This window comes from Leptonotus elevatus, chromosome 14 (genome assembly GCF_054856555.1).
Source record: "Leptonotus elevatus isolate MCC_2025b chromosome 14, RoL_Lele_1.0, whole genome shotgun sequence".
In the NCBI taxonomy this organism is placed as follows: Eukaryota; Metazoa; Chordata; class Actinopteri; order Syngnathiformes; family Syngnathidae; genus Leptonotus; species Leptonotus elevatus.
This window is the reverse complement of record NC_141252.1, coordinates 8,714,577-8,740,696: the sequence shown is the minus strand read 5'-3', so window position 1 is coordinate 8,740,696 and position 26,120 is coordinate 8,714,577. Positions and strand designations below refer to the sequence as shown.

The 26,120-nt window shown below is 39.4% G+C and overlaps 3 protein-coding genes across 3 annotated transcripts; 1 reads left to right on the top strand and 2 right to left on the bottom strand.

Annotated features, from left to right (window-relative positions):
* Positions 1 to 1,204: 1,204 nt before the first annotated feature.
* Positions 1,205 to 7,254, bottom strand: vash1 (vasohibin 1). Its single transcript, XM_086094259.1, has 8 exons — positions 7,070 to 7,254; positions 6,347 to 6,756; positions 5,623 to 5,711; positions 5,341 to 5,397; positions 4,433 to 4,507; positions 3,781 to 4,162; positions 2,261 to 2,373; positions 1,205 to 2,185 (listed from the first exon to the last, which is right to left on the bottom strand). The coding sequence occupies exons 2-8, from the start codon at positions 6,566 to 6,568 to the stop codon at positions 2,113 to 2,115; spliced, it is 1,011 nt and encodes a 336-aa protein (XP_085950385.1). The 5' UTR covers positions 6,569 to 6,756; positions 7,070 to 7,254; the 3' UTR covers positions 1,205 to 2,112.
* Positions 7,255 to 7,931: 677 nt separating this feature from the next.
* fcf1 (FCF1 rRNA-processing protein) lies at positions 7,932 to 10,679 on the bottom strand. The gene is made up of 8 exons (XM_086094921.1): positions 10,573 to 10,679; positions 9,505 to 9,569; positions 9,353 to 9,424; positions 9,120 to 9,268; positions 8,969 to 9,041; positions 8,446 to 8,533; positions 8,249 to 8,343; positions 7,932 to 8,131 (listed from the first exon to the last, which is right to left on the bottom strand). Exons 1-8 carry the CDS (start codon positions 10,573 to 10,575, stop codon positions 8,083 to 8,085), a joined length of 594 nt encoding a protein of 197 aa, XP_085951047.1. The 5' UTR covers positions 10,576 to 10,679; the 3' UTR covers positions 7,932 to 8,082.
* On the top strand, positions 10,656 to 25,934 carry arel1 (apoptosis resistant E3 ubiquitin protein ligase 1). Its single transcript, XM_086094920.1, has 22 exons — positions 10,656 to 10,743; positions 11,404 to 11,582; positions 12,449 to 12,617; positions 12,892 to 13,112; positions 14,546 to 14,617; positions 16,191 to 16,417; positions 17,126 to 17,363; positions 17,450 to 17,619; positions 17,694 to 17,874; positions 18,601 to 18,845; positions 18,934 to 19,011; positions 19,249 to 19,390; positions 19,461 to 19,582; positions 19,662 to 19,737; positions 19,822 to 19,931; positions 20,950 to 21,129; positions 21,362 to 21,487; positions 21,789 to 21,918; positions 22,011 to 22,069; positions 22,450 to 22,539; positions 22,618 to 22,793; positions 22,869 to 25,934. The coding sequence occupies exons 2-22, from the start codon at positions 11,435 to 11,437 to the stop codon at positions 22,969 to 22,971; spliced, it is 3,063 nt and encodes a 1,020-aa protein (XP_085951046.1). The 5' UTR covers positions 10,656 to 10,743; positions 11,404 to 11,434; the 3' UTR covers positions 22,972 to 25,934.
* The last annotated feature ends 186 nt before the right edge of the window (positions 25,935 to 26,120 follow it).

Here is a 26,120-nt window from a genome sequence, read left to right as displayed (position 1 = left end):
ACAGGGTTTTCCTTCGGAAAGTCTTGTACGTTTAGGATGCCTCCAACCCATTTGTCACACGAGCTGATATCCTTTGGGTCATGAGCTGTTCCTGTCCTCCATACTTAACTCTTAAGTTGATCTTGGTTCCATCCGTCTACGTGCACAAAAGGCGTATCTTGACTATACATTTTGACACAGACAAATGGTAATGTATGAAGGCAAAATGATCAAATCTGTCATTGTCCCAATACTTCTGGACCTAACTGTTCAATTCTAGCATTAAGAGTAGGATCAGACAGTAGTGTGTTCAACCAAGCAAAAATAATTCTTGCTGACCAAACAAAACTGCAAAAATGTAATCCGCGCAGACCGCGCTGTACATACCAAAGACTCTCTCATGAACGTGTAGTTCACTTGTGTGCGACTTTGACCTCAATGCTGCTTTTATGGATTGCTTTTGTGGCATCTATGTAAGGAAGAATGTGGGCCGGTAGATTTTTCTCCCTAATGGGGTACGACGTCTGTTTGTCAGTGTCATAAACACTCGTCGAGTGTTTGGTATCTGGAGACCAGAAGAATGGAGGTTAGCAATTTGTTTATTGTAGCATGATTTGTACTGTTTGAAATACCTGAGCATTTTTCTCAACCCAGTCCTTACATATACAAATTGGCTGCTTTCCACTTCCAATCTGTGGACTCCAACAATGGGGTATATGCCAGGGGAGGAGGCGGGGCTTCCGACTTCCTGGTTTTCACACATCAGCTTTGTTTCCGGTTCCGGTTTGTGATGTGTGGGCCGCGTCCCAGTGCTTGCGTTTCCTTTTTTGTGCCCCTCGGTTGCGCGTTCCCGTCGACGGGTGCGAGTGTGTCGTGTGTCTGGTTTTTTTTCGTAAATAAATGAAAACAATTTTTGATCATGAACGCTAGCTTGAAAGCCATACCGTCTCGCAAGCTTTTTTATTTGTTTTTATTGAACAAATATACAATTACAGTACAATCAAGGCATTTGACAAGTCAAACATCTCCATACACAGAGTGTCTTGTCTCAGTTGTCCGACGCATTTCAGAGAGCTGAGATGCCCCGGAAACGGCGCTAATGTGTGAAACCGGGAAGTCGGAAGTCCGTGGCATCTATCCATTTATTTGTATTTATTTTCCTGCATCTGCCCATTTATTTTAAATGTGTTGATTACATAACAATATACGACAAGACACAAAAACATGTAATCTGTGGCAATTTATTGGTAACCAAATGTTTTACATATGACAGTGACATATAAAACATCAGAACTCAGTAGTTCTTAAAAAGTACAAAGATAAAAAGTGCTGTGAACTAATACCGTGACACCTTTTTGGAGGTGGTCTCTCAAAGGCAAGTGAAAATTTTAATTAAATTGCTACAAAGCATGTGACTGTACATAATCAAAGTCGAGTTACAGTACAAGTGAAAACGGCTTGCATTTGCAGTATGCCAAATGCCGCCGTATCCTTTACTTAACAAATGACATCTTTTTCTTGTATTTATAGAAATTACACATTCCCGATGATGTGTCGCTAAGTTGTATAGCTTTCTCAGCCTGCAGCCTTGAGGGTGCTGCTGACATTAGAAACACTTTGATCAGAAAAAAATAAAAAAACACTTTGATACTCAAGTAAAAATGTCTACTACTTTCTATACAGTCAGGTGATAGGATTTTTGGGGGGGCGATGTTGCAGTTTTAATTGAATCTGGTCACAAGGCACGGGGGTAGTTGGTTGTCACCATACAAAGTAGTCCGTGATTGGATGTAAATAAATTGACACATAACAGTACACTTAAAGTACAATGAAACGCATTGATATGATGTCAAGTAGCACATTTATTCTGATACTTTATTCCTCTAATGTAACATACGATGTGTAATATAAAGTTAGTAAAAATGTTTACACACAACAGCACCAGTTATGCACTTACAATGCTGAAGTAATTAAAAAACTTGACATTGAAGAGTTTTGTGTGTGTGTGTATATGAGGAGAAGGGTGGTGGTTCCCTGTTGAATGTTGCATCACCAAGAACAGGCCAACGTAGACCATGAATAAAGCCTCATCAGTGGCTTTGTCAAAGAAACTTAAAAAAAGAGAAAGATTCTTCACACTCGAATTTGATACACGTTCAAGTCTCCAGATGCTTTCTGTTCCAAAACCTTCTTCTCTCCAGATGGACTGAAACAAAAAAACAATTTTAGCCTCGATAGTCAGTTAAAGGTCAAACCACAACTTCACAATGGATAATCGTACCGTCTGTCAACACGGCTGAGCCGGCGAATGGGGCTTCCTTGCCCTCTAAGTGGTGAGCCCATGCTATTTCTCCTGCTGTCTTTGGTGGGAGAAGGCGGCGCAGGCTTTCCTATCTGCAGACAAAAAGGCACAGCCCGCTTCAAAATGTGATGGAGGAGAGGTAATGTGATTGCGCTGAGTGCTGGCGGTAAAAAGCACGGGCGATTGATGGATTGAGCAGCCGTGCGCGAAAGCGCCTCGAGCCGGCTCATTAGTCTTATTATAGGGAGAGCTCAGCATCAAGGCTTGCCATTTGTTTATCATGAGGGGGGGGATGAGAGTGCATCGTTGGGAAGGGATAGCTGGTCATGACTGTCAAATATTTCTAGATTTGCACGATTCGCGGACCAGCTCAGTTGCCAAGTCCCACGAAGAGTGGCGGTCTCCTCTACTCAAGACTACCGAAATCTCGCCTGATTGGAGCGCTCGAGCGTAAACGTGGACAAAATTGTTGGTATCCCTCAATTAATGAAAGAAAAACCAACAGTGGTCACAGAAACAACTTGAATCTGACAAAAGTAATACATTTAAAAAAAATGTTGAAAATTAACAATGTCAAAATCAGGCATTGCTTTTAACTCATTCAGTGCCATTGACAGCTATAGAGGTAAAAAAATCCAATGAATGAGTAAAATTGTGATTCAACTATTTAAAAAAAAATGATTAACAGGCCTGGGCAAAAATTATGCTATCCCAAGAAAAGACTGAAAATCATTTGAGCAGGACATATTCAATCAAGGTGAGTTCTTTATTTGGCATCACATGTGTCTTCAAATGTGAGATGGTACTATGTACCACAATAAACATGGACCAGAAGAAGAATCTTTTTTTTTTTTTGGTCATGTACACAAAATTTGGGGTATCTGTGTCTGCTCAATGACACCGCAACTTGACCACTGCAGCTCTGCGAACGTGAGAGTTGTCTCAGGTGATTATTATGACTAGGGACCACTTTTTTTCAGACGATAGCGAAACGCTTGAGTCGTCACCGATACCAGATTCAGATACTACTCATCTACTAATCTCCCCCACAAAAATGACAGATCATTTTAAAGAAAGACCTATAAATCCCAATATAGCATTTTTCCTTAAAATTGCATGAAATTAATATCAATTAATGGCACGAGTACCGATACCTTAAAATAAAGCTTGTATCGGTACTCGCCCATTCCTAATTATTATTATTTTTTAATGACGGGCATATTAAAGGTATAGACCGATAATACAAACGGTTAAGGGACTGGAAAACCGCCAAAGAAATTACAAGTGAACTCCAAGGTCAACCAAGTGCATCAGTGTCAGATCACACCATTCGTTGTTCTTTGAGCCAAAGTGGACTCCTTGGGAGTCCAAAAAAAGAAAATGTATTTAAAAAAATAGAAAATTATTGCCAGATTCAAGGTATTTCTGTGAATAGCTGCACATGTAGCTATTAGTGTCGCAAAACAAATCAAGATAAAGGCTACTAAATGAAATGTTACCTTGAGCCTCATGTCTCGAGTGTGCCTCTCAAGCTCTTTCCGGAGCTCGTCCTTGCTCAGCCCGTCTACGTCCAGGACGGAGTGCTTCCAGTCGATCTGCTCCACGCTGTGAGGGTCGTGCGACACGTATTGGCCGATCTTGACCTTTCGCAAGGTGTGCCAGTAGCCCCTGTAGGCCCCTTCGAAGTCCTGCACCAAGTCCATCAGTGTGCGGTGCTCCAGGGGCTTGAACATGAGGTCCTCGCGCCGACTCATGCCGAGCGCACCGAAGCGTCCGCCGCTGTGGACTCCCAGCACAATGTGGTAGAAGTAGTTCCCTGAGAACTGAGACTTAAAGCTGAGGGGGAAACGCTCCACAGCTGGCATGCTGTTGGTGAGGTAACTTTGCCAAGGTTGGTAAAGGAATATACAGGACACAATTATAAAAGCAACATTTTTGGTTTTTACTCATATTTTTTTATGAGGTGAGCTAAAAAGATCTAAGACATTTTCAATGGACACTTAATTGGACAGGTCGCCACATTTTCAAAGTAAAACTTATTTCACACGATGAATTTTTTTTTTTTTTTTCGGTCTCCGTGGACCAGTTATGGTTGAGGACTGCTGCTTTAGAGAAGTGATGATCATGCAAAGTGTACTGCAGTAAGGATACATTCCCAGAATCACCGCCTCCAGGCATTTGATTGGCAGGACTTCACGCGTCATATCCTTGGCGATGTCCATCAACCTGTGCAGGATAATGTGACAATACCATTAAAATTGACTAAATAATATCTCTTACTTATTTTGCCTTTTGTTATTTCTAGATTGATAGTAATTAATAAAAAAAAATCACTTTAGCTCAGAATATGGCCACATTATGAATAATTAACATTAATATTACAGATAAATTGTTTGGTATCTCAGAAATTCTCTAGTTAGGCATAATTTCTACAATTTTAAGATTAAAATTTAAATGATTAGATTTATAGGGGAAATCAACCCATTTGAAAAAAAAAATTGCAATAATGTTCTATGCAGCCCCACTAGTCTAAATATAGTATTCTGGTTATTATTGCGTTAGTGGAATATGAGTTAAACAGCAAAATCCAGCCATTTTTATCCATCTCAGGGGGCGGCCATTTTGCCACTTGCTGTCGACTGAAGATGACATCAATGTTGCTCAGATTTCAGGTAACAACCAATCACAGCTCAGCTTCAGAAAACAGGTGAGCTGTGATTGGTCGTTGCCTGAGCTTGAGCAACATTGATGTCATCTTCAGTGGACAGCAAGAGGCAAAATGGCCGCCCCGTGAGATGGATAAAAACAGCTGGATTTTGCTGCATAATTATTATTACACAAATGTAATATTAATCAGAATGTCATGTTTAGACTATTGAAGTCACATATAACATATTATTGTCAAGAAATGTACACTTTAAATGCTGTTTTTGTCTGATCTAGCAAAAACACTTATCCCACATGCATCAAATGCAACTCTTAAACTAAAGTATACAAAGTCAAGGCTGCCGTAAGATTCTGTAGCTCACACATATGGATAAAAAATACATTTTGCCTACGCAGTAAGAGGCCGGCTTTTCTTTATTTCAAAAAACTGTGTCCCGGTGTGATTGTATCTGTAGGTTATAGTTAAGGCAACATAGATCAGAGTGTCATGTGATTTTCATGCATGTTGCTTAATTATGGATGAATTTCAGCTCTGGCTGGAAATTATTTTCAATTAATTAATTATATTCATTTCCTATGCACATGTTGCCCCCCAACACAACAAGACTGACAAGCCTAAGTACTAACAGTAGTGAAATACGCTCAATAATCATTGCTCTGCTGTCAAAGGATACTGTAATTCCCTGATATATTTCTGTATGGCTTCCAGGCGCAGTGGGATTGCGGTGGTAGGCTGGTATGTAGGCACAATTGGTATTGGAATCTGCAAGAGAAACAGCAAGTTGCATATCTGCAGACCTCCATGCAACATACGGTATCTTCACATGGACAGTGTGTACACTACTTAGGACAAGTCTACTATTGTGTACAAGCACATCAGATGATCGGCTACTAACTGTACATGACACGGGCACATACAGTATTACGAGAAAGATTTTTGTTGTGATTTTCCATACATTTTTCCACATGCTTTTGGAGATCTTGAGGCAGCAGATACATAGCCATTAAAATTTACCTCACCATGTCGGACATATTATGTGATATGTTTTGAATCATGAGATATTCCTTTCATTTGTGTTACCAACTGAGCCATCCAGTCGCCACCATTTTCAAGCATTTTATATTAAATTTACTCCAATTTCAGTACACAAAATGTCCAAAATGGCGACCAGCTGTAACTTCAGCTCATCAGCCTTGCCCAAATCCAATCTTCAACCCAATCTGCTGGGTCAAAAATAATTAAGCCAGCCTTGGGTAGAAGTAATCCAACCTGCTCAAAATCCATATGTATCCAGCAAGTGGGCTAGAAAAATAACTCAGCATAAATTCTCTAATTTCTGTGAAAACTTTTAAAGACAAAAATGCACAACTGTACCTAACTTCAGTCAAAAAGTTTACCTTGGGCAAGTCTGTTGCACCACGGATGCCCTTCTCCAAAGCATCCCCGTCTGAGTGGATCCGAGCCACATGGCGCCACATCCTATCCCAGGTCTCTTCATCCATGGGGAGGCCACTTCGGTTGACGTAGAAAGGCACCCCTCCGTCCCTCAGCTCTTCATCTCCTTCATCTTCCTGCTCCTCATCCCTCTCCTCCACTGAGCCCACCGTGGCACTCAGCATCCCAATGATGGAATCCTGACACTGGGAATGTACACGATGCTTTGGACTGGTCACTCACTGGCACTGCTGGCTCTCCTTGCAGATTTAAGGAGGTTCGCCTTACAGACTGCCAGCCGGTAACATCCTCCAGCTTATGGAAGTAATAACTCCAATGGGTTTCGAGGTATTATGATTCATAATGAGGTGATCTGTAGTAGCAGCAGAATAAAGTGCACCAGTTATTTTTCCACACCAAATGTGTTTGGCTTTACAGCGATTCCACAACAATGTGAACAATATATTTCCCATTCATTGGCCACCTATCATAGATGGAGGTGAAAGGGAGCTGTGGAAAGCGAAATTAATGGCTAACCCATTTAAATGAATAAAAGTCCAACACGCAGCCCTCTCTTTAACACTTAATGTAAGAGGATTTGGCAATCAGACACAAGTCTTTTTAAGGAACGACTAATTCCCAGTCCATTGGGATGCCATTTAAACAAAAGATAGCCAACAAATGACCTGCTTGTTCGGAAATCCAGTTCCCGCGCGAGTCCTTCAAATCCTTTGCATTTCTTACTAAAAAGAAGTATTTCCATCCAAGAGTTATTGTTTCAAAATGCCGCCGGGTCTATCCATAACCAAAGCGTGATGCTTCACATCCGATAAGAAGCTCCGGTCGACTCGACACTCCCTGACTGCCTCCTACTGCGCATGCTCACAGCCAAGAGGATGAGCTCAGTTGTGACGAAGGGTGCGTTCAGGCGCACACGTAAAACGTATCAATCTCTAGCATTGTATACGACTTGTAACGTTGACACTGTCGCAAATTTAACCACACTTGACTTTGTAATGAGGACAAGTCACTGAAATCAGAAGTGTTTAACGTCTTGAAGGGGAACAATTATTGAAACGATGACAATTAAGTTTGCCACGAGGTGTCTTAGATTATTATTATTTTTAAATCGATCTCTAGTGTATGCATAACTAACACATTAATTCACCCTCACCCGAGTTCATACTATTTCTGTAGGACTACAGTAGTTTAAAAAATAAAACTGGTACCTTATAAATATGTAGTATTTAATTGTTTTAATACGGTGTATTTTTATTATTTATTCTAAAATATAAACAACTCATTATTCAAATTGAACCATTACAAATGATGCAATATCTCAATATAATGAGATACGCCTTAGGGTATACTACAGTATAATATTTAAACGGGTAGGGAAGCTTTCTAGTGATGCCATACTATATTTTAATATGATGCAAATGCGCCAACAAATGCTTATCATACTGGAGGATGTTTTGGGGTAACATTTCATGTAAGGTTTCACCATCTGGCCCCATGTCCTGTGCCATAAAAAAATCCAGACTTAAAGACAACTGCAAAAAGTTATTTATTGAATCTCCATGATCAACAATTTTATGATAGAAACAATACACCATTTGGCTACAGTTCAAACCACCAAAGAATTTTAATGTTCACAAAAAAAAAACTATTTACAAGGACAGTACATTTGAATAAATAACTAAAACCTTGGTGCACCGTAGTCATCCGGCATCCTTTCAATGTTGTACCTGAGAGTAAAACAAACACAAATTAGTAATCATTGTTTTTATGAGCTGTACTATGTGCAGGAGTCGACTTATGCTCTCTATAGCAAAAAAAAAAAGAAGGAAAAAAACTAATGTTACCTGTGGTTTGAGATGTACATAATAGGCACTCCAGGGATCTTCCTTACTCGTCGCTTTAAATCTCTATCAACAGTAGCCAGGATGTAACACTTGTGCTGCAGAAATATTATGAAAACATTTTCAAATTCACATCTGCAAATCGGCCACATGTTGTTTTGCTTTTTATGCTTATAAATAGCAGATACAATGATGTATACCTGTGTTACCCTTTGGACCAGACAGTCATCAGCGTATGTTCCTGTGTGTGAGCAAGGCAAGCGCTCAAACCTTGAATCCTTTGATATCCTGCAACCACAAACAGAAAAATATAACTTACTGTAATTATGCTGAATCTGATCAGCTCAAAGTCATAGACCCGATTATAAGATATGTGGCATGGTGTGCATTAATAGTAAATTTTTTGCTCCCTGACCTGCTTGGAAAATGGCTGGGACGCCAATCGCAAAAATGTAATCAAATCTTCAAGTGTGTTGAACACTTGAGTTATGCCAAGCCGCAGACTCTGTTATTGTGATGTGAAATTGAACAACTAACAAGGAAGCTCAGCGTATAACAAAAAGAAGAGATTGCAACCAGATAAGCTAACAGCATAACTTCTTCTATTTCTTCTTTTTTTCCTCCATCGTGTGTGGTGTTTATCTCATTGAAAAAAAAAAAAAAGTTAAGATGTTAATAATCAGTATGTGTATGAGTTACTAGTGTAAAAGGAAGCTGTTGTACCTTAGCGCAACTCTGTATTTCATTCCAAGTTTTTCAATTTCAGCCATCACACAGTCTGTTATATAAGGGATGCCTGGATTGGAACAAAAATAATAGTTGTCGTTAATACATCTTCATAACAGAACTATTGAAATTTGACAATAGTGCTTACATTTGGCATACAGGCAGTCCATCATAGACTGAACAATGTCCAGTTTGGCCTTGATGGAGAAGTTGATGAAATTGGTGTCGACTAGAACGTGGTACGGTGGACCAAGCTGAGTGTTGTACTGGAAGAACAGGCACGATGCATACTTGGGCCTGTACAAACAGATAAAAGTAATCTAATCAATCAGTCACAAACTACTTCCCAACACAATAGTCTAAATTCAAATGGCCACTTACACTTCTCTCTCTTTCAGCGCTGAAGGGTCCTTTTTCTTTTTTTCTTTGGCTTTGGAGCGATCTTTCTCTTTTCTGCAAGATACACAAGTGTAAGTGTCTTTTAAATTCAAACCCTTAACAATAAGGATCAATGAAAAGAAATTACAACTCACAGTCGTTGATCTTTCATATTGATCATCCGTTTCATTGCAGCAAACTTCTTTGTTTTCTGTTTCGGCTACATGAGAAAACAAATGTAAAGAAAATTCCAAATTTTAATCTGTAGTGTTTCGTTTACTAGCAGAAGACATTAAAAATTTTAATTTAAGGCAGTCTTAAGATGTAATGTTATATCACTCACGATTCAATATTTTTTGAAAAACACTATTTTACTAAAAACACACAATTCCAAACATGCTGAACTTGTGATTTAAATGTAATAAAAATGGGATTTTTTTTAACTAAAACAAAAGTATTGTATTTGATACAGTATATGAATAAGGAATAGTCTTATATTATTCAGACTAACTACTTCAAAAGTATAAATGAATATTGGGGTGATTAGTGGTTACTTTGCCGTGATCGGCAGTGTTCTTGCTGGCTTTATTTTGCCGTGATTACAGTAGGTTGACCGTGATGGCCCGTGAATAGGTTATTATAAATTAATAATTATTATGAAATCAAGCTAGCAGGAGATTTGCCGGTCAAGGCAAAAATAACCACTGCCTTATTATTGAAGATGCTACTTCTGATGAGTTAAAAAAACAAAAAAACAACTAAAGGAATGAATGAGTTCTGTATGTGCAAATCCAATCGCGTAACATTGAACTGATGCAACTGATGATGGCGTTGAATTGACAAAATATCATTCTTTTTCATGTACATCACAAAGATGCCAACCTTAATAACGTGTAACTTGCAGATAAAACGTATACTAGTGTTATGAACAATTTAATCGTACGACTTTTTCATCGTAGCACAAGATCTTTTTTTCGTACGGACACGACTGTAATTTCGTAATATTTCAACATTATTCTCGTGAATGAATGACAACAATATGCTTGCTATGTGTTCCTTTTTATTAAAGAGATCACACATTACACCACGTTAGGCTAAGAATGTTAGCTCGAAGGCTTATCTACCAAAGCTTGGGTGTCTAATTAACAAAACCTAACGGGTAAAATAAACTCAACTCTCGCAACATGATGCATGTGCTACACACATACATTTATCGTACATACCATGCTTGAAAACGATGATTAAATCCTTTTCACAATCTGGTTACGGAATGATATTCTGTCCTCGTGCGTGGCGACACGTCGGTGACGTCATCAACCAGCGACACGCTCCTTGCGTATGTTCCGGTTGTTAAGCGCACCGAAAGCGATATGGTGATGCGAGATATACCAGAGGTAAAATATGTTATTTGTTAAATTTACGGTATGTTAAATTATGTGCACCTTGTTAGAAGGCGGCAAATATTTTAGTTTATACATACGATGCGCTTCCTCATAAATATCTGTGTCTTTTATTGACTTATTTGACGCTGTTTGCTAGCTTTGTCCTTCTATTTGTTGTTAGCATCATAGCTGCCCGGTTTCCAGGCTTCCGTTCATCGTAATTACCTATGTATGTGCTATTTACGTCTATTTGTGCAAGTAATTAAAGTCGAGTGTGTAAACTAACGATTATTTGACCGTGCGGTGTTTTTGTCAATTATTATTGTCTAAGAATGGCACCTAGCTATCACGTTATGAAAGCTTGTGACATCACAAGCACCTGTGCGCATTCTGTTGGAATTTGCAGAGGTAAATCAGCCGATTTCTTCCATATGGTCACGGAACTTGTGGCAAACAAAAGCTAATGTTAGTCTACCGTTAGCTCGTCCCTAAGGGGGCGTGATTAATATTCATGTTCGTTTACATTAACCAATCACAACGCGAGCTTCTATGGATTGTTTTTAATGTTAAGTTTAAAGAGGAAGTTTTTTTTAAAATTTATTATTTATTTATTTTACTCAATATCACTTCTGGACTGTTTTAAAACTTGACGTGCTTGATGTTTTTCGTCAGGAAATTAGTTAGTCAGGGGCACTATGGTCTGATGGACCGCCGCTTCTTCCTGACCTTTTTCATCTGCTCCGCACTGTGGATCTTCTTCTGGGAAGTGCGCTGGAAGAAAGGCAAAGACGGTCAGATTGAGGAATGGCTACGAGGACACAGACTCTTGCAGTACAGGCATTTATTTGAAGGTCAGTGAGTAAAAATTGTCTAATTGATGTGAGATGTAATATTGTATACAGTGCTTGACATATTATTGGATCTCCCTTCATAAAAAGTTATTTAATATCATGAAGTTATTTAGGGCCGACTTTGTTTTTTGAACAATTAACCATTCAACTTTTGTGTTCAGGATTGCTAATTAACTATAATTTTTCTTAATTTTGAGTATACTTCAAGCATACTTAAATATAATTATTTTTGGTAAGGGTCGGCGTGTGTGCACGTAGCTGATATCTTGTGAATCTTGGGGGATAAGAGCCCTTTAAACAAAACTGCTGCTTTCACGATCTCAAAACCGCACTGTCTGAGATCGCAATTTGGGTCTCAAAACGATATAAACGATAAAAGTAATGTAGTCAGGAGCCCTGTCAAATATGGTGATAAATATTTATGCGATTGTCTTTTGATTTCCGTTCATAAATTCAGCGAGGATGCAATGATGATGTAATGGGTTCACTTGCCAGAATTGTTTGCCTCTCAGTGACGGGGTGAACTGTTTGAATGGTTTATCATATATCTATATGCCCCCCGGGGGACTTTATGAAACAGGAAGTGACCGCGTGTGGGACAAATGCCCCCACCCCCCCGTCCTCCAAGCTGAGCACACAACATTTCTGCTTAGTGTGTGTTTATTTTTTGTGTACAGTTGCTGTTGACTTTGAACAATGATTAGACAGCTATGTTTTCAGTCAGTGGAAACTTAAAAACACACTGCAATACTTGATAACTAACTCTTTAGAAGAACAAAAGTGCATTTTTTGGTGTTGCTTTAACCTGTGAACGTTGTGCTTTTCCCAGCTTCTTCCTAGAGGGTTTTAATATGGTGCTCTCTTAGATGTGCAGACGCTGGAGGAGCTGAGTCTGAGTGTGCTGAGTCGCTTGGAAGAGGTGGTGAAGGAACAACAGAGCTGGAGGGAAATCGCTGAGGCTCATATTCGGCTGCTCCGAGATTTTGCCTTCCAGGAGTGGCTTTGTTCTCAGAACCTGGGACACTTTTACAAAACGTAAGTTCATCGGAATATTACTGGATACCGCTTTGTCCTTTTCTGGAAATTGATTTCCGTGACGCAGAGTTCTACTGAGAAAAATAAATGAAATCATTACAGTGATGAGAATTGAGAATATGAATAGTTTTTTTGTCTATACTTTTATTTACTTCATTTGTATCTATTTTATAAATTGCGTTTCCTGCTGGATTGGTGGGACACGGCAGTGATGGCATTTGTTTAACAAAATGCATCACTGGCAAGCACGAATCTCTTTTCTCGTCCACTGTAGGCTGAAGACTTTGGGTTATATGAATCTGGATGATCTGTCAGACTTCGACAGTCAGCTGCCCCTATCCTTAGCCGCCTGGGGGTACTACTACGAAGACTACATCAAGTTGTCAACTGGTGTTAAGATCCTCCAGACCTCACGGAGGAGTCGGGACCAGGACTACGAGATCCAGCTGGTGCACAGTCTTGCTGAAAGGCGTCTGAATGAGAAGTGGTCAATCGGTGAGATAATTCATCAACTATCAACTCTCAAGCTTTGGGTACTTGCCATGGTTGTATGCTATAGCAGAACTTCCAAAGTTGAACGGAATTCAAGTTGGTTTTATTTAACAAATGTCCTGCCACCCCTTTTTTGCACCTTTTTTTTTTAATTGGTGATTTGCTTTCTTAAAGAAAAAATATATATATTCAAGGCTACCTGGCCCTGTGTGAAAACCCCTTGTTAAATTGTGAATTTACTGTGGCCAATCATATTTTGCCCTTTCATTGCCACTGATCACACCCAAGCCTTATTACCAACCTGTTCAATCAGAAAATCACCTAAATAGAGCCCGTCTAACTGATGAAGTCAGCTAAAAGATCTGAAAAAGCTGCAACAAAATGCCACGATCCAAAGAAATTCAACAACACATGAGAAATACTCAAGTAATTGACATTTATCAATCTGGAAAGGGTTACAATGCCATTCCTAAATCTTTAGGATTTCAGCAAACCATGGTGATAGCCATTATCCACAAACTGAGAAAGCAGGAGTGGCCAGCCGACAGAAATTACCCCAAGAAAATAGTGATGACAAATTAGACAATGTCTAAAGAACTTTTGGCCTCAATGAGGAAGAGAATAGACAAAAATGACATCCATGGCACTGATGGCAGAGTTCCAAGCAAAACCACTGCCGAGTAAAACATAAAGGCTCGTCTTAAACACATTTGAATGATTCCCAAGACTTTTGGGAGAAAACATTCTATGGACTGATGAGTTGGATAGTCGTGTCTTGTTCCATGTGACGTAAACAAAAACGGCATTTCTGAAAAAGAATGTCATACCAATAGTCTGTTTGGCGGCGGCTACTGTGCTACGTTAGGGTCTGGACAACTTGCTGTGATTGATGGAACCATGAATTCTGCTCTTTACCAAAAAATGCAGAGGGAGAATGTTCAGCCATCAGTTCATGAACTTAAGATGTAGCGCACGTGCGTTCTGGAGCAGACGAATGATCTTAAAAGACACCAGCAAGTCAACTTCTGAATGGCTTAAAAAACAAAACAAAAAGAAACAAAAATTAATGTTTTGGGGTGGTCATAGTCAAAGTCTGGGCTTGAATCTGAATGAAATGCTGTGGTATCACCATTAAAAGGTCATTCATGCTTGAAACCCCTTCAGTGTTGCTGAATTAAAGGAATTCTGGAAGGGAACAGGAAAAAAATATCCACAAAGAATCAGTGTCAATTAGAGAATACTTGATTTCAAATGGTGCTGCTAAGGGTGGCCCAAAATGTATATTTGAATAGCAAATTATCCTACTTAAAAGTCATCAGATCAATGTGTTTTTTTTGTTGTTAACAAATGTGTTGGGTTTTCATATATGTTGAGTACTGTAATATTGAGTATCGACCCTCAAAACTCTTGTAATGATGACTTCATGTCTTTTGCAGCGGGAGCACTCCTATTTGGCTGTACTGTGGCGCTGTGCTTTTTGATAAGGGACCTCATGTTTTACGTGATTGGTGAGTCCATATTGAAGTTCCGCTTGACTAACTTGGGCACTTAGTGTTTTTGGGTGGAAAATTCAGGCCAGTAACTTTGAGACTGCAGCATTTCCATTTAAAGATTCTTGATAGTTTATGGTACTTTAATCTTGGCTGGAGAAAACAATGACGGAAATAGTCTATAGTAAAAATCATTATCAGACTTGGGGCTGGGTTAAAAAAAAAAATTTGATATATCGATATAGAATCGATATTCCTTTCCATAGTCCAATATCGATTCATAAAACCATGAATCGATACTTTTAAATATGGCTACCTAATGTATGCAAATTTAATGTGCCTTTCTGTTATTCAGAGTTCCCCAAGAGGAGCCCAGTGTTTTTAACACTTTATTTACATAGTGCTGTGGTTGTAATCAATTTCAATTATTATTTATTGTTTTGATCAGGTCTTGTTCAATAAAACATCCAGTTGATTAATGTAACTGGATTGGATTAAATTCTTAAAAATGTATACTAATGTGCCAATTAAGAGCAAAAAGTTTCCATTTGCAGCATTTATACTCCTGAGAATGCCTTCCATATAAAAGTAAAATTGGTACTGCATGAAATCCTTAACTGAATCGAACTGGGTCTTTCTTCCTCGATTTTAGATTACAAGGAACACTTAGAATGAATTCTTGATGGGAAACCGGGAAGACAGTTTTGCTTCTCTGTATTCTCCAATAAAACTGTGCCAATCTAATTAAATGACTTGTTGATAAAAGGACTCTCTTTATGCCAGCGTGTTTTGTAATGACAGGAAAACTGCTTTTTGATTTTCTGCTTTCATAATCAAGAACTGTCTCAGTTCTAGAATGTCCTCTTTTGATTTAACTTACTAAATTGCGCCCAGCATGCTTTACTCTTTTGGAAAGGCTTTTCTTTCTTTTAGTAGCTTTGCAACCAGAATTTGACACTTGACACCTTTCGCAGGAAAAACAAGAAATTGAATTCCATAAAAACACAATCTTTACTTTACCCCCCAATAGAGTGCATTTTGAGGCACTGATGATGAGTATACAGCAAGCCATCTATATTGTATAGAAAATCCAAATTTCCCCTCTTATACCACCCAAGAAAAAGGACATTGACATACTATAATCCACAATGAGTATTAAATACATTCATTGCCATGATCCAGAGGCGCTTGTCAATATCCACTACTTAAATCAATGTTAATTGGGGACAAAACATAAGGAGCGTATATCGTAAAACAAAATATATCGTTGAGATACGTATCAGAACCTTCTATTGGACTCTGTGCTATGATTGGGTTGTATTCTGGGGGCGTGGCTTGGCACAAGGTCAATTATTTCTTATGTCCAATCTTGTCTATTATGCGCTGTTGTAACTAACAATATAATACAGCCAAATCTGATTGTGACAAATTAGCTGAGATGACAATTCCAACCTCCAGACATCATTCTCATTTGCTTTACATGAGTACAGTTTAAAAAATAAATAAAAATGGACATTTTTAATACTATACCTTCTTAAAAGTATATCCTAGTAGTAATTCCTTCATTGTGTCTCCTCACCCGATCTGGCAGGTGGAATTACTGTTTCCATCATTGCATTTGTCTTCACCATCAAGTTCCTGTGTGAGCTTGCTGCCAGGGTTGTCAGCTTCCTGCAGAATGAGGATCCTGGCCGGCGTGGTGACCGCAGCATCTACGACTATGTGCGGGGCAACTACCTGGATCCACGCTCCTGCAAGGTGTCCTGGGATTGGAAGGAGCCACAAGAAGTGGGGCAGACGATGAGCTTCAGAGTCCAAGTAAGGGTTTGTCTTTGGGCTGTAAATGTGGGATTTCATCAGTAGGGCTGTGTGATTCATATTTTAAATTATTGACTTTTCCGACCACTTAAGTGAGGGGTGTCAAACTCATTTGAATTAACGGGCCACTTTCACCCAAATTTGATCTCAAGTGGGCTGTGACCATTAACGACAGGTCAAAATATTTCCTGTTTTTTTTCCTGTCTTTTTTTTTTTGGGTGCAAATAATTACAAGTACATTCTGAAAATATTTCAATTTATTATTGTGGTGTACTCTGAAATGTATTAAAAAAAATCCTGACTAATAACAGCCACATTTCAGAATATCATTTAAGTGCTTGTCAGTGCTCCCTCCAGGGGACAAAATTAACAATAACAACTAACTAGTAAAAAACTGCAATTTTGTGTTGCCAGATTGGACTCCATGGCGGGCCGGTTCTGGCCTGTGGGCCTTATGTGCTTATTTAAAAAAAAAAAAGCACTTACTGACTTTAATTCTTCATAAGAAACAGACATCAGGCGAAATAAAGCAAACCCCCCCCAAACAACGGGAAAAAAACCAAAGATCACTTTTTTTGAATAACGCCTGGATATCAACAAGGGGAAAAGAATTACTGAACATTGAAAATAATATTTCTTTGGGGAGATTCTTTCTTACTGTGATATTCAAGTGGTGTGCTGATGTACTATTTCCTTTCTTCTTCTCAGCTATTCTATAAAAACGGCCAGCCTTTCCCAGCCCATCGGCCCGTGGGGTTGCGGATCAACATCACCCACATTGAACTGGCTCTGGATATCCCTGTTACACAGGAGGTCTTACAAGAACCCGAGTCAAACGTGGTAAAAGTCGCTTTTACCGTGCGCAAGGCCGGCCGCTACGAGGTCGCTGTCAAGCTTGGTGGCCTCAACGTTGCCTACAGCCCGTACTATAAAATTTTCCAGCCAGGTTGGTTTTCACGGATTCTTTCCTATTGAATCCGTACTCGCTGCATTTTGGCTGATGGCTGTTTTGTTTTTGCTCCTCCACTTCAGGTACAGTGGTCCCATCCAAGACCAAGATAGCATACCATTTCTCAACGCTGGTGCTAACACACAGCCAGCAGCACACTCTGCAGATTGAGCCCAGAGATGAATACGGAAACCCCACCAGTAACTCCACATCACTCACAGATGAGGCCAACTACAGCATCCACGTGCACTCTGTACGCACCCACTAGCGCCCTGTCATTGTTTGTCTTCCAAGTGGCTATTTTATACCTGCGTTATTTTTGTGCAGCTGGGCACAGTGGATGATGACAACATGGAGGACTACTACAGTAAGACGGTGTCACTCATCAAGCAGCAGTGTCAGGTTATAATGAAACTGACACTGTGGAGGACCGGCTGCTTCAGGGCCCGCATCGCCTATCTGGATCAGCCACTCATCAATGGGGAATTTGACATTATTGTTCTCAATGGTGAGTAAAGATTGAATTCACTGAGTCCCCATATTGCGATTCTCCCATCCCAGCCCTGTTACGCTATCACATTTGAGTTTTCTTTCTGGAATGCGTTTCCTTGTCTATTGCATAATCTGCGGTTCATATTGACTGTTTTATCATTTATCGGAGTACTCGCCAAGAGGTAGCAATAAAATAAATAAATAAATAAATAGGTCATTGATGGATACGTTTGTCCGATGATGCCCATTTGATGAATTATCATGTAGTGCGACCAAAAAGAAATAACCAGTTTTAAAAGCAAGAGTTTGTATCATTCACAAGACTGTCAAGAAGCCACAGGAGCAACTATCGTACGTAAAGAAGTTGCCCTTTTTAGCAACTGGTATGGAGTAATCGTATTTGGACATCATGTGGTATAACATGAAAAAAAATATATGATCATTATAATTTTACTTGTGTGGCTAGCTAACTAATTTTGTTTAGATCGCTAATTGTTAGCCTCTTAAATTTGATTTAAGTTCAAAATATTATGTGGTACGACCAATCATCATCTGGTGCGACCATTGTAAGAAAGCTTTCCATGATAGATGTATGTCCTAAATGATAGATGTGCGAAATTGTAGATCATAGTAAATAATGATAAAGCATAAATATTATATCATGATTTTTTTATGATAAATTAACTGATTGATTAGTCATTTCCCGCTACTTCAATCAATGCAACTTTTCCTTGTCTCGTAGAGACTGAGAAGTCCTACGTGGAGAAGAATGTGTCCACGCCAGGCAACAGCATCTACTTTGAGGCGTACCTCTACACTAACGGGAACTACAGCAGCTCCCCATGGCAACTACCCGCCTCCTCCTTGCTGGCTCCCCAGAGGCGACCGTCCATGGGCGAGGAGGACGACGAGCACGACTCTCCTGTGGAGGGCCAATCGGAGAAAGTCAAGAAACCAAAAAAGGTCTACTGTTACATATCGCCAAAGGCAAGTGCATTGATGGAGCCAACAACTTGATCGGACTGTTTCTAGCAATATATGATGTTTATGTGTGTTTGTTAATTTTTTTTAACAGCAACTATCTGTGAAGGAATTTTACCTGAAAATTATTCCGTGGCGCCTTTTCACCTTTCGAGTTTGTCCTGGAACAAAGGTAAATAGACCATGTTTTTTTTTTTTTTATCTAGTATCTGTTAAAAGTAAATAAAAATTTCATTTTCTGTACAGGTTTTCTGTCAAAATGAAAAGAACAAACCTATGTACAGTATCAGATACAGACTTTATTTGCTTTAGAAGGCCACATAAAGTGAAGTGGCGAGCCATATTTGGCCCCCGGGCCTTGAGTTTGACACTTGGTAACTGTTTCTTCCTCCAATTTCTCCTCTTTCAGTTTGGCTATCACGGTCTTGACCCCGTTCACAAGTACCTAACTCTGGTGGTGGATGATGGAATACAGCCGCCTGTGGAGCTCAGTTGCAAGGACAGGAACATCATGGCCGCCACCTTCATTCGCTTTCTTCACAAAAACATGGGTTTGTTTTTACAGTCTGGTACATTAGCTGTCTTTTTAGCTCGCTACTCCAACAGTTACTGCGTCCACAGGCGGCTCAGAAACGTTCCAGGACAAAGTGAACTTCTTTCAACGTGAACTCAGGCACATTCACTCCAAGAGACCTCATACCAAGACCTGCCTAAAAATCACCCGGCACGCCATTCTCGATTCAGTGAGTGTTTTTAAAATTTTATTTTTATTATTATCCAAGGATAGGCAGACAATATTATTTTATGATCTCATTGTATCAGTCCCTGAAGGCAACACGAAACTTCTCGGTGTCAGATTGGAGTAAAAACTTTGAGGTGGTCTTTCAAGATGAGGAAGGTAAATATATATATTTTTTTTTAAACGTTTAAGACTAAATAATATGCCACAATTAGCTAGAATCATCCAAATGTTGCTCTGCAGCTCTGGACTGGGGAGGGCCCCGCAGGGAATGGTTTGAGCTCATTTGCAAGACCCTCTTTGACACCACCAACCAGTTATTCACCCGCTTCAGCGACAACAATCAGGGCCTGGTGAGTTTCCGCCACTTATATTCTCCTAATAAAATGTGTGTTGCTGAACATTAACGAGAGCATGTCATAATTGAGCATCTCAATTTTCTGCAAGAACTGTCCTTCAAAACACTTCTTCACCTCCCTCATTCTCCTTGTGTTGAGGGAAAAGAATGAAACTAATAAGAGACTACAGCCATTTTTTACTTTTAAAAATCAAGTGCTCACAATATAGAATATTGAATGCAGTGTTTTGAGCAAATGATGACATTTTAAATTAAAGTGTATTATTTCAGTTAACTCTTGAGGATAAGGATCAAGCCTGCCGCAAATAGCGCAAAGCCGTGGATAACTGACACCTCCACTAAATGTTTTATAATTGTCTTTATTAGTTTTTTTAACTGAAAATATACCACAAATAGGTATTCAACAATACTCGACCAACCATTTCAAATTCTTCTTACATTACCCTTAAAAATAATTTGATAAAAATGTCCAATTCTTCTTATACAACATTACCATTAAAAGTAATTTAATAATCATTTCAAGTTCTTCCTACATTACCCTTAAAAATAATGTCTTACAGGTGATTTGATTTCTTTTGATTAGCCACTCAGCAGAGGCAATAAACGTGGCGAAGACTCTCTCGTAACTTATTCCAGTAACAATTAAACTCAGCTCCTCCCTAATAAAAACATTCAAGACTTGAATTTACTTCCTTGACACAGTTACGACTTTCCTATTAGCGAGTGCTTTGCCACCATCTTGTGTCGTCTTCGGGAATTACAGAAAGAACAAAAAACTGCAAATTGAATAGATTTCAGCAAATAGCTGAGGGTCGGTTTCCACAGGAAAATAATTGCAAATAAGTGAATTTGTGAAAAGTGAGTCCTAGCTCAAAGACATTTAAAAACATTTTACAGCATACAAACGGATTTATTGGTTGCTTTATTAAATAAGTCTGCATGTACACATTGGGGATAAGGTTCTGTTTTCATCTTAAAAAAAAAAAAAGTCTTACTAACACTTGTCATTCAAGGTGCACCCGAATGCCGAGCGACCGCCACACTTGCGACTGAAAATGTACGAGTTTGCCGGCCGCGTGGTCGGGAAGTGCCTGTACGAGTCTGCGCTCGGCGGGGCTTACAAACAGCTCGTCCGAGCTCGCTTTACGCGCTCTTTCTTGGCCCAAATCATCGGCCTAAGGATGAATTACAAGGTATGAAACACGAGCAACCTTTGCACCTGTTCTACTTGTTTACATCCTGGTTACCAGCTGCTCTGCATCCTCAAATATCTAAGCAAAGCGCAGGCACTTGATGCGCCCTGTGTTGTTTATATAGAAGACACTGCTCTTTATCCCGAGCCAATACATTTCAAAAGCCAAACCCGATCACCATTGAGCAGATCAAATGTTTATTTCAACGTTTCCTGTCCTCCTCCTCACGCAGTACTTTGAGACGGATGACCAGGAGTTTTACAAAACCAAAGTGTGTTTCATCTTGAACAATGACGTGAGCGAAATGGACCTGGTGTTTGCCGAGGAGAAGTACAACAAAGCCGGACAGCTGGAAAAGGTGCCCGTTGTATTAAAAAAAAAAAAAAAAAAAAAAATCCATGACGTCTTTTCACAGGCGACAGCGCCAGGAAAGCAAACAAAAAGAGAAACCATGTTGTTTGTTTGGCAAGAGCCTTGTTATTCCAAATGAGGGTGCAAGGAGATTTTCCATGATGGTAGATCACCCTAGCTTAGCATACTACAAACAATTCAGCAGCTCTTTTGCTCTCATAGATAGATACCACCCACAAGGCTTACATCCATAAATCTGCCTTTCGTGGAATGTCAGGTGCTGGTTTCGATGTTCGTTTCTGCCGCAGGTGGTGGAGCTGCTGTCAGGAGGAGCCCACATTGCAGTTACCAATGAAAACAAGATGCATTATCTCAATCTGCTGGCCCAATACAGGCTGGCCAGTCAGGTGAGAGATGAGGTGGAACACTTCCTGAAAGGTACGGGAAAAGCTTCCTGCCTTTAGTCCAATGCACCTTTTTCTGAGATTAGAGGGAACATGCACATAATGAGTGTAATATATCTATTGCAGGTTTGAATGAATTGGTTCCGGAAAACCTGCTAGCCATATTTGATGAGAACGAGTTGGAGGTATGTATGTACGCTACGTTGGAGTACTTTTGAGATTGAAAAGGGCGGTATTGTTAAAAAGCAAGATTTTATTCAGGAATGAAAATCGCTCACCATTCGGCGAAATTCGCCGTTTTGAAACCAAAATAGGTCACCTCCGTGAATCGTGGCGATCCGTTGAGAAAATATTTCGGAAACCAAAACCATCCCGATTGGACCCCCCTCACCTATTTCTTATTCACAAATTCATTCTTTGACAAGGCCTGAATAATAGGAAGGTAGTCATTGGTGTCTATGAAGTTTGTTGAAGTTCTATATCTTTACTGAGAGACCTTTTAAACATTTGTAGAAAAATGCCACATCTCCTTTCAAGCCTCCTTTGAAACATTTTTTGTTTTTAGCTGCTGATGTGCGGCACCGGCGACATAAACGTGCAGGACTTCAAGGCCCACGCTGTGATCGTGGGCGGATCCTGGCATTTCCGGGAGAAGGTCAGCCGCAGTCTCCCGCTGTCGTGGCCTCGCCCCGAGCCGGACGCCGATGATCAACGTCTGCTTTTGCACCCGCAGGTGATGAAGTGGTTCTGGGCGGTGGTGTCCAGCTTCACCCAGGAGGAGCTGGCCCGCCTCCTGCAATTCACCACCGGCTCCTCCCAGCTGCCCCCCGGAGGCTTCAACACCCTGTGCCCCTCTTTCCAGATCATCGCTGCCCCCACACAGAGTACCCTGCCCACCGCACACACCTGGTCAGTTCAAATGTTCATTTCAATTGAATTTCCAGTTTACAATTTCCAATCAAATTTGGTTTCTCCCGTGTCCAGCTTCAACCAGCTGTGCCTCCCCACCTACGACTCGTACGAGGAGCTGCACAAGATGCTGAAGCTGGCCATCAGCGAGGGCAGCGAGGGCTTCGGCATGCTCTGACGACACCGAGGAGGGACCGGCCACTCGTCCGCATCTTAAGAGACTCCCTCAAACTCCATGTAAAGTCTTCTTTGGATGAAAAGCGCCCCCCTGATGAGTGTGCTGGAATCCTATGAACTGTCATATGTATATAAAAAAACATCCTTGTTTTTCAAGAGGAACCCACAAACTGTAGAAAAAGGAGGTGAGTTTTGAGCTTGTTTTGGTTTAAATCGAGACATTTGCGGATTTTTCTATTTGTGAAACGTGAATGATACGAGAGCAAAGGCCTTGCTTGAGTATTATTGTGCAAACTGAGGAACACTAAAGTGAGGCGGCAGCTTACACGTGTTGGGGCTGCCGTCTGCATCACGAGCACTTTGGCCTTAAACCATCAGGGACTGACGTGTGTTTGTAAATATATACTGTCACTTTCATTTATTTAACTGTACATACGCGCACACGGGAGAATTAGGACCACACCGACAAAATAAAACGATGATTGGAAAGTGAGCCTAAAAATAGGAAAAAATGAAGCCATAATTTAAGAAAAAGGTGGAAAAGATTTAAGTCCCAACTAGTTTGAAAATAGTATAACCAAATTCCCAGGTTATCAAGTTAAACTTTTGTTCAAGTTTGTCAACCAATTTATGGGAGCTGCAAATCTGAAGTAAACATTTTCGACCAGCAAATACGTTTAAATGTATTTGCAAGTACGTTCAAACGTACTTAAATACGTTCCAATGTGTTTCAAACGTACTTACAAATACATTTGAACGTACCAGCAGGCTAATGCTAAAAACTTCTCATTTCTTCCCACAATTCCTTGGGGTATTGACTTGTATATGCACATATATTCCATGGAGTTATGGGGAAAAAATGTAGAAACAGAAATCATGCAGTGCAGACATAATAAATAATAGAAAATTATGAATAAACGATGATTACTTGTGTCATTTTCAAGCATATTGGAATTACCCCGGGTTTTAGCATTTTTCCTACAAATTAAGATTTGAATAAATTTTCCAGTCCAAAATATACATTGGCAGTTCTATGCTTCCGTAAGTACTTTAAGAAAATTCATTATCGTTTGTTCAGGTGTAGGATTTATTTATTTATTAAAGAAGTATTCTCACAGAATTCACTACTACATTAATAAAAAAATAATTTTTTTAATTAAGTGTTCTTTTCTTTTCTTTTTTGTCAAACTGTCTGAACTTGTAACTATCATAATATTCCAACTTTATTTTTATTATTTGGAACTTATTTTCTGGTGGTTCTTGTAATATTGTCCTTTTTCGTCAACTATTAACATTATTCTTGAAAATACATACAATTATAATTCTCTTCTTTTATTACTCCTCTTACAATTTAATTTCTGTAGTGCCAGGTATTATTTATTAAAAAACAACAACAACTGTATTCCCTTAGGGACCCCCCCCCCCCAAATCAACTGTAGTTTTCCGACTCTTTTTGGGGTCCCGTAAATTGCACCTTTTTTTCTCTCAAAACATTCTGGCGTTATTCTTGAAAAATACAAAAAAAATTCTCGCAAGCATACAACTTTATTCCCCCAATAAAATGACTTTATTCGGTGGGATTTAAAAAAAAAATCGGTGAATTGAAGGACTTGTTTTATTTTCGAGTGTGGTCCTAATACTGCTTTTGCAAGTGTTAAACATACTTTAAGTTGACCTTTTTTCATTTAACCTTTTGCGAAGGGATTTAATTCATTTCAATACTTCATTTCTTGACAACTTTTTTTTTTTTTTTTTATGGGTCACATTTAAAAAGAATCCACTCTATTGTTTGTGTGTTTTTAGCTTATTGTGTCAATGTGTCTCGAGGAACTATTTTTGTTGATCCACCCTTCTGTATTAGGAGCGGTAATGGATTTTGTGTTGAATATTTTTTTTTTTTTAAAGGCTGCCTTATTTATGCTTGGCCTCTGATTGTATCCAGAGAAGTGTACAGATGAGCGGTGCGGTCAACTCAACTACGATATCTAATGGTTAGATAGCACGCAGGGCTCACAAGTGTGTTTTTACCAGTCACAGCCTCTTATGGGTTTACCTCAGCAACTCCTGTAGGCCGCCTATGCATCATCGCAGGTGGTGTGTAGTGGCTTTGAGCAAACACGCACAGTTCATAGTTGCCTCCTTTCCCCCACTGCACAACTCTCACAAACCTATGTTGTCGTTTGACCCTTTATAATGTCAAGCTATTTCTTTTTAGACGTAACCATAGATGTTAGGACATAGTCAAACATTAGGATGCTCCCGGCTCCCCTCAAGGCTTTACTGAATGTAGTATTTCAAGTTGAGCAGCTAAGAGATCGAACACTAGAAACTTGCAGGAAGTGTTGGGTCCGACATGCGAAGCAAAATGCGATACGCATTTCATGGCCTGCTTTTTTTTTTTTTTAATGAAAGTGTTTGTTTTTATTTATGCAATGGAGGTTTATTTAAAAAAAAAAAGTTTTCATGAGCTTAATATGTAATCTCAGCACTATTGTTGTGTTCTGACTGCTGACCTATTTATTCAAATGACTCTGTTATCTGAACTTCTAAAGCCCCACTGAACTGAATTAAGAACATACATGATGTGCATTAGTGATTTCATGAGCACTGACTGCTCGACCAGCAGCACTAGGTTTTACATTTCTTTAGTTCACTTATTTATTTATTTTTCTTAAGGAAAAATCTCTTATCTTGCTGACGTTTTCATCTGTCACTCCAGCATTTGTCAGAGCTCTTCACTGGAGAAAAAAAGTGAACAGAAGAAATGTAAAAACCTGCTGTAGTTTGTTACAATGATTTCTAGATTAGACATCTTGAGGACTATTAGCCATGTATATTTCGCATATATGACGTTTAAGATGAGGAGCTTTCTTATTTTTTTTAAAAGGGTAATAAGCCTCTGATGATGAATGTTTGAGATTTCCTGCAGTTGCTTTGTTAATGGGAATAAAAATAAGAAAACAATTGCCTTCCCCCCCCCCCTTTTTTTTTTTACTTCTTAAAAAAAGCCTGCCATCTAACTGTCGGTAGTCTTGTTGGCACGTATATGGTAGAATTAATAATATTGGGTTGTGAGTTTAAAAAAATAAATAATCAAAATGCGTGGTTTAGACAGCAGGGGGCAGTGACTCCACATGGTTGGTGATTGGT